At 43.1% G+C, this 16,549-nt stretch overlaps 1 protein-coding gene across 3 annotated transcripts; it reads right to left on the minus strand.

The window, feature by feature from the left end:
• Positions 1-1,126: 1,126 nt before the first annotated feature.
• On the minus strand, positions 1,127-16,197 carry RAB11FIP1 (RAB11 family interacting protein 1). Of its 3 annotated transcripts, XM_077307153.1 has the most exons (7): positions 15,619-16,197; positions 10,702-11,153; positions 10,197-10,265; positions 9,446-9,713; positions 5,590-7,500; positions 4,696-4,798; positions 1,127-4,049 (listed from the first exon to the last, which is right to left on the minus strand). In XM_077307153.1, exons 1-7 carry the CDS (start codon positions 16,014-16,016, stop codon positions 3,831-3,833), a joined length of 3,420 nt encoding a protein of 1,139 aa, XP_077163268.1. In that variant the 5' UTR covers positions 16,017-16,197; the 3' UTR covers positions 1,127-3,830. The 3 variants fall into 3 exon arrangements, with proteins under 3 accessions (XP_077163268.1, XP_077163267.1, XP_077163269.1); XM_077307152.1 differs by having other exon boundaries at positions 9,446-10,265; positions 15,619-16,101; XM_077307154.1 differs by lacking the exon at positions 5,590-7,500 and having other exon boundaries at positions 9,446-10,265.
• Positions 16,198-16,549: the final 352 nt, after the last annotated feature.

The following is a 16,549-nucleotide window of genomic DNA, read 5'->3' on the forward strand; positions in this document are numbered from 1 at the left end:
TACAGATGCAAATATGCCAATACCTGGCATGAAACTATCATTTTCAGAATGCTGGAGAGAGGATGACCCCTGGGTTAGTGTTTGGATTGTTCTAGCCTATGTCTACAAAACCTACATAGCACCTGAAGTACTGAAGACGAAAGCATTTTATGCCACATACTGGTGTAGGCGTGGGTGGGTAGGGGACATTTCCCTGTCAAGTAAGCCTAATGGTGATTGCTACCATTTGGGATATTTTAAGCAGGCAGCAGGGACTAAAGAGCACCCATTTAACGAGTTGTCCAAGGGAGTGAACAGCAGCAGTCTTGACAACCAAGTGTTTCGTATGAGGTTTATAGAATAGAAAACACTTGCCCCTTTAGCAATTTGAAGATAGATAATTTCCCATAGACACCCTGCAGGACAACCCAGGAAATAGACCAAAAGATGGATTTCAAACATGGTCCACAAGTATGTAAACAGACCCAAGGGCATTGTTCCCATTCATGAGCTGGCAAATAAGATTATAATGTGATGTTTAACAGTGATTTTGAATTGTCTTAAAGATCGTTATCTGATCTTTTGGCTGCTGCACAGAACATGACTCAGTGTCAAACTTGCTTGATTAGGTGTAAGTAAGGTCAGGTTGATTAATCTTAGATCAGGCAGGCAGATAAAGTCATGGAGATGTCTCAAAGGAGTGGATAGTTTTAGTTGAACTTCTACAAATGTTGCCCTTTGGAATATGTACTTCTACAGGAGTGGTACCTACATATTGTTACCTGAAGGAAGTATTTCAATAGCTAAGTGGCTAGTTCCCATCCCAGTCCTGAAGACAGCAAAACCAGGTTACCCACACAGCCATATGTCTCTTCTGCTACATGGGGGACTTTGTCCAGCAGTGCAGAATATGACTTTCAAATTAATCCCCCTTCCCAACTTCCAAAGACTGAAAATACCAAGCACAACTGAAACTGTTAAGGCAGAGGACCAAGGGAAAAAAGTTTACTCTATCCTGAGAACTTACAGAATCCTGAAGAAAAAGCCCTTCAAGGAGGAAAGAATATTTTAAAATATAGCCAATTATCTGCCTGTTACACTAAGCACCCCCTCATTTCTTTTTTGTGTTTCAGGAAATGGAGAAGTGTTCACACAAATTTAAAATACCTTTATTTTAACAGTCCACAAGGCTGAAGGTCTTTGTATAAAAACCAAATAACTATATGTACCAAGAGTAACAAAGCAGAAAATAAATAACATACAATCAGATCCTTCTATAAGCATTGAGCACACGAGAGCAGCTGTATTTGTGCTGTTTACTAAGACACAGTATACTTTGAGAACACACAAGCAAACTGATGCCCTGATTGTATTCAGAAGTGTAAGACCTCTTCAGGAGGCACAGATTGCAAGGGACTGTTTTCACTGCCTACTGATCCAAACTCATGAGAACTATGCAACAGACCAAGTGTTTCTATGAAAGAGCAGTCTGATTTTGACCCCAGTAACACCACTTTCCCTGCGTGCGATTCCCACAAACAACTGGAAATTTCGCAGGAACAAACTTTATTAAAATATATAGGGGACACATTCAACAGTAACGGTTGCATTTAAAGAGGCTGACTCCCAGTTGTTGCAAGAGGCTTTTCAAGAATCATGGGCATCATTAAGTAAATGGAGCACAACCCACCAGGCATTAAGTTTTCCAATACAAACCTCTTCATTTCTGACCAAAAGCAGCAGACATACAGTATGGTGCCACAGATCCAGCTGGCATTATGAAAGAAGCAGTGAAACGTTTAAAAGAAGAAGCTAGAGGGAAGGAGTTGTTTGACCTACTTAAACAACAGGGTATCTTCACAGAGGCCCAAGTACCTTAAGGGGTGTAACATGCCAGATGTTTTTGTGAACCAATTTCCTCGCCCCCCCCAATCAGGAAGCCAAAGGCATGTGGAAGACCATTATCACAGACACAATAGCTCCTCTCCTTTCAGTGTTCTTAACTGCTGCGCGCACACATGCTCTATTACAATGCCGAATCAAAAAGAACTTCAGTCACTGCATTCCATGGTGAGAATTAGCGCTATGCAAAAAAAATAAACCAGTTCATTCCACAGGTGCTGAACACCGTTTATGGAAAAATAACCACACACACGGAATCGTATGTTCAACCACACTGCGTTTTGTACCTAACCCTGAAAATGCATAGATAGGCTATCAGTACACAAATAGTGCAAATCATGAGCTGCACTACTTCTTGAGAAAAGAATACTGCAAAATGTACGTTGGTCGCTCTCTGTGCTGAATTGTCTGACTGATTGCCACTCAAGAGCTACCATTTGGTAAAAGTCAGATCTTTGATTATAGCTGACCAGTTTATAATAAAGTTTTACAAGTACAGGGGAATGTGAGGTCTGAAGAGCTACTCAGTGCTAACTTCAGCCCTCTTAAAAGTGCAGTAATATAAAGAAATATCGATACAGTAGTTATCCACACAGACTGTGGGGGTTAAATGGATCAAAAGGCTTTACAGACAACACCTGGAGAGGTGACAGGATATATGCAAGTTTCTGAAAACAAAGTAGATCTGATTTAGCTTCATCTTGGAACAACTAACTTTTCAGTTACTATATACTGAAATATTATGTTAAATGCTTTGCTATGAGACCTACTAAATTGAACCTTTGCAAGTCAGTCAATCCGTATGAAGAGCAAAGGCCCACCCCCAAAACAAACAGAAAAGTGAAAGGCAAACAGCAATTAAATTTTCCCCTATAAGATTTCAAATTAAAAGCTTTCCTGGAATTTAACTAGAAACCCGTCCATTCAGGGCACAATCCAGAAACAATTCAGTAAACTGGGGAAGGGTCCTTGTTGAAATACTCCTGCCCAACCTTTGCCTGGTGGCCACTCTTGCTGCTCAAGAATGCTGCCTATCAGCACGTTCCAGAGAGTGAAGCAATAGAAGCTGACAACTCTATTTTCTTACTGGCATGAAAGGAATCCAATGTAGACAAAATGAAAGGACCTTCGTCTCGAGTATGCAAGGCGTGCCTAAATATTTAGGATTCTATTCTGTTCTTGTGTGTAACTCTCAAAACATTTGATCAAAACAGTAAGATTAAGGCAAGTCAGTGCATTTTACCCTGCATGGAACAAGAAAACAATACACTGCAAGTTTGTATGGCATGAGCCCCCCACCCCCAGGAAATGAGAACCGAATAGCATAGCTGAGTTTATAATGTCTTTTTCAATTTAAAAGAGCCAGGAGATATTCCAAATGTTTTATACTCAATTGTTGTAAGCAAAAGTGCATTTAGGCTTTGGTGGATGTGCCTATTTTCAAGTGACTGAAGCAAAATAAGGCACTTCAGGACCACACAGCAAATGTTTTAACTTGCATTACATTTCTTGAATTTAATTACCATATGATTGCTATATTGCACTAAAAAATTAACCTAAAAAGTCCAAGAGTTTCTCCTTCTGTAAACTACTGCAGAAGCATCCATTTCTAAACCAAACCCTTAATTTTTCCAGTTACAGAATTATTCACAGATAAAAACTGGCTCATAACTCCTTCCATAATCCATGATCTCAGGCTGTTAAACCTAATGCAGCAGCAAAACACGTACAGTAACTACAAAGTATGAGGATATATACCCCCCTCCCCCTAGTATTTTCATTTTGGATTATATAATTAGCCAGTCTCCAAAAATAAGGCAAGTCAAGAAAGGAAGGGGGGAAATTGCTTTGGTATAAGGCGCAGTCAATTTCAAGGTCAACATTTTCACATTCTTCACTTCTGAAAATATGAGTAACAGAGAAGCCCTTATTTGGATTTCAGTGCCATTTTACATCCTTCCAGCTTTTTTGTTCCCATGGGACTGTGCCCGAAGAATGTTTGGAGTTTCTTCCATGACTCTGACCAGCAAATTATCAATGTAGTCTTCCAGTTCCCGCACCTGGTTATCTCGCTTTGCAATCACGTCTTTCTGTTTTAAGACCAGCTGGATCAGTTCATCGTGCGTTAGCTGAGCATAAGCATAAGCAGGATCTGAAGGGTCGTATTTCTTTAAAGGGGAAGAATAGAAGTGGTTAATCATTTTGGTAAGGAGAGAAGTCACAAAGGTGTACCAAAAGTATCAGACAAGGCGTTCAGAGACCTTTGCTTTCAGGGACTGCTAAGAACCAAGATGTGATGATTGCACAAAAAATGTCCTCTGTCACAGCAGGGGAACCTTGTGAAAGATTCACAAAGACACAAGAATTTCAGGTTCTAAGTATTTTTATGACAGGTACTAAGATAAAGTTTTGGTATGCCTGCCTGGAAGCACCAAGCCTTTACCCTGTTCAACAACAAAATGTTTCATATCAATAGAAAAGATGGGAAATTCTGAACTTATCAAAATTACATTGCACCCCAGAAAATCAGACTGAATAGTCCTCAGAGCCACCAAAAGGAAAACAGTAATTCAAGAACATTGAATACTAAGACCTACAGAGATCTATACATCGAACTGAATCATGCCTGTTCTATAGTTGTGTATCCCTTCACTTTATGCCTGATCAAGTTAACCGAACACCTTCACGTTCTTTTATACCCATCTGAGTTTCAGGTGATAGGGTGTAGAAGCTAAGCCATTACTATACATCAGTATATAGACATGATAACAGAAAATATCTTATTTGGGTTAAAATGTATGCTGCTTTAAGTACCTTTAGATTGATTTCATTTTGGTTATCCAGGATCTTTGTAGTGATGTTCAAGGTTTTTGCAGGTGGTTTACTAGTTGTATTCATTGGCTTCACAGGATGAAGTCTGAAAGAAAGACCCAGTTATTTTAGGTAAGTGTTATCACCACAACACTGTGTAATCAAACACCTTGGTCGCCAAAGGAGAAATGTACATGAAGCACTGTGTACATATGAAACGTTTTTTGTTTTTGTTAAGTCATCAGTGTTCCCCCCCCCCTCACATTATTTTTCATTCCAAGGTTAAATTTCATAGTTTCTGCTAAGCTTTCAGGCTGACGTGTTGCTATCTTTTTGAAACACTTTGTATAAGGTGTTGTAAGGGGTCTCCAAAGGAAATCTGCAGCTTTTCTGTATTTAATAAAATTAGCTACGGATATTTATGGCATTGTTATCATACCCTTACAAGGAGCACATGACAACCTATATCTTCATTTATCCTCACAACAACCCTGTGAGGTAGGTTAAGCTTTGGGAGTTACTGGCCAGCTCAAGGTTATCTGGTTGTTAGTTGGCGATTTGCACAGCTGTATTCTATCCTGGAATTCAATAGGTTTTCCACATGCACATTCTTCAATGAAGGTTAAAGTCAGAGGTTTATCTTGGCACACAATGTTCTCACTTAGTCAGGACCCGTAAACAGCTTCAGGTACTGAGATAGCCAACTTACAAGCAATATGCCACAAGGAACTACAGTTCAGTTACATCTTGCAACTGCAAGCTTTACCAAAAACATTTAACCATATACTTTACTGCTGCAACTTCTCCTTTGGGCAAAAGAATGAAACAAAACTCCGCTATTTTAATAAACCGTGGCTACATAGGGTACTCTGAGACTGTCTATCCAACTCCTCTCACCTGAGCTTAGCAGGCACAGTTCCACCGCTCTGCTGACTTTGATTGGAATGTGTTTCAGAGGGTGAAACCCGTGCCTGAAGGAGCTTCTTCTTGCCAGAACTGTCCACTTTGGCATCCAAGCCCTCCGCTGCAGATTTTTTCGGAGATTCTGCTTTATTAGAGCTGAGAGCATCAGACTGGAAAGGACTAGCAGAGTGAGGCTGAGAAGAAGTGGACAGAGAGGAAAGAGAAACAGGCTTATCAGAGAATTCAGGACAATCGTCCGTTCTGCTTCCCTTCAAACTGTTAACATCCTTCTGTTCTGACCCTTTTGCGGTCTCATTTCCATTCTCAAGCACTGCTGATGGAGAGATTGGCAACTTGTTGGATTTAAAATTGTCATCAAGATCCGTCTTTCTCACAAGCAGCGATACAGCCTGTCTCTCACCAGCAGTCTTCTCAACTGAGGTCAGCTCTCTCTCCTCAGCAGAAGACGGCAACTGGGAAGAACCATCTCTGGCGTTTGACAAGCCTTCATCGTCTTTTTGGACGTCGCTTAGCTGCTCATCATCAGATCCTACCTCAGGAATAACGGGAAGCGCAGTTGGTTTTAGATGCAATTCTTCAGCAATCAAAGTGTCCAGCTGTTTGCCTGTGGGAGTGTCAGAGTGATTTTTATTACCACTCTGTGAAAGCTCATCCTCATTTTCAGGGTTCAGTTTAGTTGCTACTAAATTAACAGTTGTTAGATTTTCATTGGAAACTAGAGAAGTATCTGCATGCAAGTCTAACTCTGAAGGGCTGGCCGTTTCTTCTAGTTTTGCTTCAGGCAGAGGAAAAGGTTCGTTTTTTAGTTTTAGAGCACTTCTTGGGGCTGGTTTTGGTGGCAGTACAGAGGAAGTAGTACTACTCGATACTATCCTTGACACGCCTGTCTCCTTAGGTGAGAGTTTAAAGACTCTTTGGATTGGTACTGGTGGCTCTGCTTTTAGTGAGGGGTTGATTTTATTCTCTCTTTCTAAAGGGTCCCCACTGTTATGAACTGCAGTGGTGCTATCATCAGGCGTGGATAAATAGAAATCCTCTATGCTCAGTTCACATCTTTGTGTCCCTTCCCCTCCAGGGGGATCTACTCTAATCTCACTTTCCCCATGAAGCCTGCTCTCAACCAAATCTTCATCTGAAACCTCATCACCTCTATCTTCTCTATGGTTATCTCTCATGTCATCAACAGCAAAGGTCACCGACTTCTTTAGGCTTCCACTGTTTTCTTTAAATGGTGTCACCACTTGCACTTCTTTGTCATCTCGTTGTGCCTTCAGGATCCGGCCAATTTGGTCATAAAAAGATACAGGCTGGCTTCCAGAAAGAGTTTTGGGAGCAGTCCTCACAGGATCCATTTGATCTTCATTCTGAGAGGTCTGTGAATCAGCAGGGCTGTCTGCTGAAGGCTTAGGCACTTCATCAGAAGAAGCAGAAGGAAAGGCAGATGAAGTGGGAGGACTGTCGATATTTTCAGAATCATTTCCCAGTGTAGTTCCAAGAGGATCTTCATGAACAGGAGGATGGGAAAGATACACTGGAGAGTTAGCCACATTTTCAGAATTCTCTGTCTGAGATTCCTGCTTCCAGTTAGAAGCAAAAGGATTGTTTTCACTGCCAGCAACTGGAGAAGGCCTGCAGAAAGGACTAGTTGTAAAGCATTCTGGGTTATCTTCTTTAGATTCTAGTCCCCATTTAGGAGTGAAAGGATTATTGCCGTGCTGTGCAGAAAGTTTTGGTGCAGGACTCGCAGAATGACTGGAAGCTTCAGGTTTAGAGGCAAAAGGATTATTGTCATTACTAAAGGGATGGGAAAGATAGAAAGGAGGAACAGTAGGAGGCACAGAATCAGAAGTGGCTTTGGTTTCATCCTCTGAAGACACGCCCAGTCTGCAGAAAGGGACAAAATAAAACCTGCATGTCAGTTGCAGATGCAACATGAGACAAGCAGAAACATTCTGAAGACAGGTTTCATAAAGTTGCTGCATGTTAAGAACATACAACGAAGCAAAAAATGGTGGCAATTACTTTCCACAAAACCCAACAGGAATAAAAGAAAAGTGAAGCGCAGGCAAAAAACAAATTTATTCCTGATCATTCTCAGGAATAGTTGTAAGGGAACCAAGATTGATAATTGATTGATGATTATGACACAGTAAAATAATTTCTTTTATAGGAAATAGCCACTGAAGAAAATGTGTTTACCTTGAAAATGGGCATTCTTTATCCGGACCCCGTTTTTGGCTCCCTTACAATTATTTTTGCAAGATATAAATATTTCAACATTTTCTGTAAATTATTTCAATTCAATTTCTGAATTCATACATTTGAATTAATAAGAATGGACAATGAGAATTATCAGGAATATATTTATTTTTCACCTGTGCTGTACTTTCTTTTCTTATTTCTGTTAAAAACATACAGCAGAGATACAAGGGCTTTTAAGTTGACCAAATTAACTTGCATGTCATCATGTGACCTTAACATCAGAAACTTGAAGCCCAGCAGCATGTCCCATGAAAAAAAGTTTCACCTGTTTACAAACAAAGTTTTCCAAGGCAACAAGGTCTATTGTACAATGAAATACATGGTCAGTTCTTTTTAGTAAAATTTCATAATAGGTTGCATTAGTATACATTTAAACATAAAAAGCATCTGAAAAGTAAGGGCTAAAGACAGGAAAATATAGAAGCATGCCTGTTATAGGGCTCCCATAAAGTTTCATGAGAAAGAAGTCATTCACCAAGTCAAAATATTATGATGGTTGTAAAGTATAAGCAAAAGGAAAGGTTATGGGCTTCTGCAGAAACCGGAAAGAAAATCAGAAGTTTACTTCATTCCAGTCTCAAATCTTTGTTAGGCTGCAAAGAATTCACTTCAGAAGGTTAAGAGAACAGGGTGTCATTTCAGAACAAGTATCAACTATTTCACACACAGAATGAAGCTAAGTCCCCATTAGTATTCATAGTATGGATACCAAAGCATTACATAAATAACCTTGAGGAAACGAACAATGAAAGCGCTGTAAAGAGTAATATACAACAATGCAAATAATGAGAGGGCAGGAGGACAAATGCACATTGACTCACTTGTCCCACGCTTTTCTATTCCACCCCAGTGTTCCTACCCTTCCTATTTCTAAAACACGAGGGCAGGTATCATACCCTCCCACACATCACTCATTCTACTCCCTAATTCCCTAACACACTAGACAGACAGGACAGGTAAGTGCTATTTGTGTTGTGCTGTTTTTCCACCGCACAGTACATACATGGATTACCTTTTGTCTCCCCAAATTTGTCACAGCCAAGTCTACAAGGGCAGAAGAACCTCTGCCAATGCACAAGCTGGACAGACAGACAGACCAAAAGACTGACTGGGCTGACTGCCTATTTCTTTTGCCCCTTAATTCTGAAAGGAACAAAAATAAAACATGGCCTTTCTGAATTTGCCCAGCCACACAAACAGAACAGAGGTAGAGCCTCTTATGCGTTCCGGAGAGAAATGGCCGGAAAGCTAAAACAAAAAGTGTCTGTCCAGCCAGCTGAAGTACATAATTCTCTTGTTATAAGGCTAGTCTCCATCTTGGAGATAGTGGAATAAAGTCCTGCAGTCTATCTGCCAGCCAGGAAAGGAATACCAACATGCAGAGGAGGCAGTATATGTAGCTATTTGTTTCTCCTTTCCAGAGAGACACCCTCCCACACACACAGAAAGGACAGCGGGATTACTAGTCAGCACGAAATCTGTAGGCTTTTCTTACTTGCCTGCACTAAAACATGAATTTTAATCACCTTGTTCCATCTTTAAGGCATGATAGTGTCTGAAGACTAACCTGGGTTTGATGGGTTTGGCTTGGGATGGTTTCACAGGAGCTGCACTTCTTTCTGATTTCTCTTCCTCGGTGTTTCCAGAAAAAGGATTGAAAGATGCCTTTGGAACAGGGTCATTTGAAGATTTTCTCTTATCTGGGCCTTGGTCTCTTCTACAATCCACAGGGACTTCAAAGGGGTTTGTCTCTTTTCCTGCCAACTCTCTCTCGTTACGTTTCACTTCCTTGACCTTCACAGAGACATCAGAACTGTTTTCAGCTTCTTTTTTTCCTGTTACAAGGGACAGCAAGGCAGACTTCATATTCTCCTGCTTTTTGATCTCTTTTGAAGTGTCTGAAATCATTGGAGTGAGATTTTCTAGCATATCCCCGCCACTAAGCAGTTTGTATGATGGCAAAGTCATGGCTTTAAAGGACTCCAGTGAGGAAGGCTCAGGGGGTCCTTTGTCAAGAGACAGTCTTCCAGTCACTTCAGGGTCCTTACTGGGAATGGAAGTCAGGTTCTCTTGAGATGAAAAGAAATGCTTTCGTCGGGGTGTCTGAGGGGAGGGGAAAGGGGAAGATGGAGTGTTCTCTTTTAGAACCGTATCGCTTTTTGGCTCGCACTCTTCCACGTAAACATGACTGCCATTGATACATACATTGGAGCGGGAAACTGGGTCATTTTTGGACTTGAGACCACCAAATAAAGAATGCCCATCTTTCTTGGTGTTGCTGGATACAATTTGGTTCAATTGCTTGGAATCTGCACTACCTGTTCTCTTATGAGACCTTCCAGAAGGAGGATAAAGGAAGTTCTCTTCAGCTCTATTTGTAGGGGGTTCTGAAAAAGATAGAAATGAAACTATGAGAATTATGAAAGCACACTTGAATATCTGCTGAGAGCTTTTGGCAATTACAGCATACCAGGTTTGAAGTGTGACTTTTAAACAGGCTTCAATTTAGGAATTATTTATTTATAATTTAATTTCTAGACCACCCCCTCCATGCAAGGGAGCTTGGGGTGGCTTTACAACAATTTAACCTTTGAAACCATAACAAAAAGACAGTAAACATTTTTAAGGGCTTCACCATTCCGCTAACCACCACATAACAAAAGATGTAACCATTTCTTCACAGTAGTATAATCTACTAATCAGCAGTCTCAAAGAACAAGTAATTTAAAAGGCCAAGTTGTTGCAAGCATAACAAAAAAAAATGTTCTACACATTTCCTGCCAACTTGGAAATCAGGTTTTTTCTTATGAACAGAAGACTTACTCTCTGAGACTGGAGTTAAAGTGTCATCGTCATCGTCATCCCACTGTGACTTGAAGTCACTTGGTCTAAGCCTCACTCTCTCTGTAACTGGTTGGAGAGAAGGCAGAACAGACATGGACTGGGAGATGTTGCTTTTCTGCAAGCCAGGTTTGGAAAACAGTGTCTTGAACTTTGATTTTTTCTTTTCCTTCTCCTTCTCATTTGACTCGTCGTCACTGCCGGCTAGTGAGTGAGTGATGCTAGGAATAATGGCAGAAGCTGTATCCGGCAAGCCATTTCCCCGTTTCCCCTTCAGTTTATCTTTCAGCTTGCCAAACGGAGTCCGAGACTTATCTTTCATAGACAGATCGAACATGCTGGCTGTCATGTTGCTCCTCATGAACTGGATGTCCACCTCTATTTCACCCCTCTCTTTTTCTTTCTTCCCCGGTTTGGACTGAAGCTTATACCATCTGTTCAAATAAAAGAGGGAAACGTTAGGGACTTAAAGCTCTTCAAAGAGTAGATTGCTGCAGACAGCTTTTGGGTCAAGGAAAAAAAAAAGATTCTTAAGAGTTAAATGCAATCCCTGCAATTTTGAGGCGTGATGTCACAACATGACATAGTGAGAACTATTGCCAACAGCCAATGGTACATATACGCAATGCTGGGACATCAAGGCAGTGGCATAAAAAGCTATTGTGGTACAAAGTATGTAGTGAAGAACAGACTAGGTTAGTCTTCAATGCATGCCATCTTAGTTTGTCTAACCTTTTTGCTCCCTCAAGATAAGTGGTGTAGGATAGTCTTGAAAAGAGCTGGATACAGCAAAGGATATAGTAGAACTAGAAAGAGAGAAAAGAGAGAGTCATGATAAGAATTTTAGAACAGAAATGAAGGGGACATAAACATATGCAACTTCTTTTGAAGTATGAATCATCATTAGAATTTCAGAAAGTTGCATGCCTTAAAATCTTATGGCAATCAAGAGACAGCAGAATGAGAAACTAAAAGAGAACCATTTCTCCAAATTCTGACACCTAAGCATTTGCTTATAACTTGGCCTCACTCATACGAACAGAAGCGAAGGTGACTAAAAATGCTTCTGTACTTTGCAGGTGATGGACTGAATGGGGAAAAGTTCATTGAGCATGCAAAAACCAGCATATCGCAGGAAAGGTAGGCTACATTAAATGTAATCCATGTTCTTAAATTGTATGGTTTGACTATTTCACTATTATCAGACTTGGGTTCAATACCTCCTTTACATACTCATTAGCAATATATACCAAATAAAAGATTTTTAAAGTTGATTATTCATCTTTTAAATGATCACTTGATAAATGTAGTATATCTGTAGTCTATCAAAACACCAAAGTCTAACCCTAAACATGACCATATCCACAGATTTATTTTATTATTTTATTTATTTATTTATTTAGATTTATACTAAGATACTTATATCTGGAGACTTGGAGCCATGAGGCAGCTTCCTCATCCCCCCAGCACATTACACTTGACTCTGTGAAATTTTCAAGGCAAGAAACATTCAGAGGTAGTTTGCCATTGCCCGCCTCTGTATCACAACCTTAGACTTACTTAGTGGTCTCCCATCCAAATACTAACCAGCCCTACCTTGTTAGCTTCCAAGATCTAGTGAGATCAGGCTAGCCTGAGCTATCTTTCGGTAACCTGAAAATGCCCCAGATTTTAAGAGCTGACTACAGTTGAGGCATTGCAGGAGCCAAGAGGCATCACTGCAAATCCCTGATTTGGATCCAGCCTCTACCAAAAACTTACTTGCTGGCCCCTGGCAAGCCAAATTTTGCTAAGCATTCAGCATGCTCCAAAGTGGTATGTAAATGTTCAGTGTTTATCTTTTAAAAAAATACAATTTAATCATGCTTTCACTGAAAATACACGTGTACAGGGGGAATCAATTGCAAATGGTCCAAGTGCAGTGGAATTCTTGAAAACCAAGAAATTCTGCACTTAGAGGCGTGATTATATGTGTGCATATATGCATACGTAGCCATCATACTTAAGTTGTTTCTAAGAACTGCTAAACAAGCCAGTCCAGTTCATCAAAACACTCACTTCTAGTTCACATCCCAGATGAACCAAAAACGCATGAGGCAAACTATTTTCTCTCCCTCTCTTGCTCATTTTGTTCTATTTAGCAGGATCATATTCTCTTGCCATTAGAAACTCTCTCACTTTCCACATTTTGTCCCAAACTGGTAAGCTTCTGCAATGCTGATGTCATTTTAAGTTACACAATTACTCTTTATGAAGAGGCCTATTTATAAACTTGTCTGGAAGTATGAACAAGGTTGCATACTCCATAACCGCACACTGCCGCACCTTAGAGGAATATCCAGCTTGTCATACAAAACTTTAGGAGCACTCTCACCTGTAAGATTGTTCTAATCCTATCTACTGAAACACTGTATGGTAGAAGTGACTTGGTGAGCCAATTTGCCAGAGTTAAGTCAAAGATAACACAACCCCCCCCCCCACACACACAAACACACACAGAGATCTATAAACACTGGCCAGGCCTAGCTTTACCAGGGTGGTGGCTTCAAATAGGTGTCCTAAACATACTCATCAGTTTAAGGTGTACTTTGAGCATGACGTATGGGAGTCATTCTTTTTTGCTTCACCTTTTCTTCAGTGAGAGAGGAAGTCTATTACTTCACTTCAAAACACAACAATCTAGAGCTCATTACCCATCCCCACTGCATACCAACTGGCAGCCAAGCAGTTTTTAGTAGTCAAAACTCTAGCCAAGGTTCCATCCATAACGTGGGGAGGCTTCTTAGGCACTCTCCCCCCCACACACACCCCCTCCAAGCTACAATTTGCCCAGACTTCATTCCTTTTGCTCAGATCCTACCTTCAATTGCAACCTAGGGTTTGTGAATTGGCTCTGAGCACAAATTAGGGGGAAAGACCCTTTCTGGAAAGTCTAGCCATCTCTCCACCAGTGTTTGAGCTTTAACTTAAAAAACACAACTGAAGAGACTTGGCCCAACACACACTATTATTTTACTTTCATGCCATACTTCTCTTCCTTCCTCAAACTCCTTCCTGAGCAGTTGCTGCCACAACTTACTAACACTCATGTTTCAGAATGTGACCTTCCTCTCCACTCCACTTTTGACTATCTTTCCATCTTCCTGTTTTTGTTCCATGTCAATTTTACGACTGAATCCTCCACAGTAGCGATCCCCAACCTGTGGGCTGCGGACCACATGTGGTCCTTCAACTAATTGGTGGGCCCCGAAGGACGCCTTCTCTCCCCCCCCCCAGCCCTTTACAACACACTTCGGGTGTCATTGTCTCCCATCACTCCCAGATGGGACTATCTTGTTGCAGAGAAACAAGCTCAGGGTTCCCATTGATTTGTCATTGTCATGAGTTAAAATTTCCATGAAAATAAAATGTTCCTTATGTTCATTGTTGTGGCGTGTCTGTATCTTATTTTGAAGGGATGTTTAAAAATTACCATAGTGATCAGAGAGCGTTAGGGCAGTGGTTGAGAGTAGAGGAGTAAACTACCCCCCACCCCAGGCCTCAGTAAAAGGCATTGAGTTGTCCCCGGTGAGTGGTCCCCGGCGATAAAAAGGCTGGGGACCACTGCTCCACATGAATTTGTTGCTTCTGGTTACCAGTTAAGCACCATGCACAGTGCTAAGATTTACTGATTAGACTTGGAGCATCAGACTAAAAACAAAAAAAAGGGGGGGGGGAGCCAGAGATGCATTCAGCTTCTTACTCGACCAGGAAATTCACTGAAGCACTTTGGACCAGTCTCTAAACTCAACCTACCTCACAGGGTTGGGTGGGAGGATTGAAACTAAGAACTATGAGTACAGCCGTGGAAAAGAAATAGAAAAATGTGACACATAAAAAAGTTATAATCACTTGATGTGACCACTAACCTATCCTTCATTTTTTTTTACCCTTAAAGAAGGGCTTTTTTTGTGTCCTGCTTTCTAATGCCTCAAGTCTCAAAGCAGCTTACAATCACTTATCCTTCCTCTGTCCACAACAGACGCCCTGTGAAGGAGGTGAGGCTGAGAGAGCTATGCGAGAACTGTGACTGAGCCAAGGTCATCCAGCTGGCTACATGTGGAGAAGTGGGCTCTCTAGATGAGAGGCTGCCATTCTTAGCCACTACACCAAGAACCTTAGGTCCATGTATATGCGTCTCCATGACATTTTATCCATCAAGAAACCCTGCAAGGTAGGTTAAGCAGGAGGGGGGGGGGAGTTCAGGGAGTTGGACAGTAAGGACATAAGCCCAATTCACCAGTGTGGTCTCTGTCCTAACCAAATAGCAGCACCTCATATTGGTGAGCACCATCCCTGGACAGACCTCCAGGGAAGGGGTGGGCAAGACGAAAGGCCACTTTAGGGATGCCCTAGTTAAGCTAGGGGGAGGCAGGATATACAAACCATGTGCCTGGGGGTTTCACCAGCCTACTTATGGCAGCTCCATCACCCTCTTCCTCCAAGTGATTCAGGACAACATTCCTAGCCATTCCTACAGAATGTTGCCTCTAAACTGCAAAATGGGGTCAAGCCGAAGGAGCATGCCTAGCTCAAGATCATCTGGATTCCTAAGCACAGAGTGAGGATTTACTGACAGCTCTCCCCTAACACCCTCTTGTCCTCACGACAACCGTGCAAGGTCGGCCAGCCCAGGGAGCATGTCTCGTCTTCCTCCAAGCGGTTCCAGGACAACATTCCTAGCTGCTCTTGCAGTTTCGCCTCTAAATTGCAAAATGGGGTCAGGCCAAAGGAGCACGCCCGACTCAAGATCACTGGCGGCCCTCCCCTAGCACCCTCTTCTCACGACACCCCTGCAAGGTCGGCCAGTCCCAGGAGAGCATGACAGGCCGAAGTCATGGCCCAGCTCGCCTCTCTCACCGGGTGCTTCTCCGGCCGCCCTCATCCTGCAGCTCCGCCAGGTTGATCTCGGCGCGGCCCAGGAACTTGTCGAGCCCCAGCAGGGCGCGGTGGGAGACGGTGAGCTGGAGGGTGGCGGGCTGCGCGCCCCGGCCCCCTTCCTCGTAGCCGGACAGGCCTCGTCGCGGCGGCGGCGGCAGCTCGAAGGTGGCCTCCTCCCTCCACACGGGCGAGCCCAGGCAGCGCTCGGCCACCGAGGTGGCGAACTTCTCCTTGCCCAGCGCCATGACGGCGTAGGCATCGCTCCCGCCGCCGCCCTTGGCCTTGGCCCGCAGGCCCCGCGCCTGGAGGACCGTCACTTGGACGTGGGTCGGCGCCCAGCGCGGCCCCGCCGGCAGCGGCGAGCCCGGCAGCGACATCGCCCCGTCCGTCTCAGGAGCCTCGTCGGCCGAAACTGGCGGGCCGAAACTCCGGCGCAAGGAGCCAGAGACGCGCCGCGATCTCGCGAGACTCGGCCGCCCGGCCCCTTTCAAACGTCGCGAGAACGGCACGCCTTCGCCGGGCAATTGGGCTGCGGGTCTCACGAGAGTTCGGCGGGGCGGGCCCGCCTCCGCAGGGTTGATGGACAGCAGGAGGCGGGCGGCGCTGGGAAAAGGCCTCGCCCTGGGACTTGCCCTAGCCTCGGCGGGCGGTTGTTGACTTCCTCTGCTGCTGGAGGGGCGGTGGGCACGATAGCAGCCAGACGGGGGGAAATGGGCGGTGTCGAGGTTCCCCATTGCTCTGGGAGCGTGTCAGACAAGGGCTTCGCTGGGGTCATTTATCAGGAAAACAACAACAACAAAGAAGAGTTGGTTCTTATATGCCGCTTTTCTCTATCCGAAGGAGGTTCAAAGCGGCTTACAGTCGCCTTCCTTTTCCTCTCCCCACAACAGGCACCCTGTGAGGTGGGCGT

The sequence above is a fragment of the Paroedura picta genome, chromosome 12 (genome assembly GCF_049243985.1).
Source record: "Paroedura picta isolate Pp20150507F chromosome 12, Ppicta_v3.0, whole genome shotgun sequence".
Taxonomy (NCBI): Eukaryota; Metazoa; Chordata; class Lepidosauria; order Squamata; family Gekkonidae; genus Paroedura; species Paroedura picta.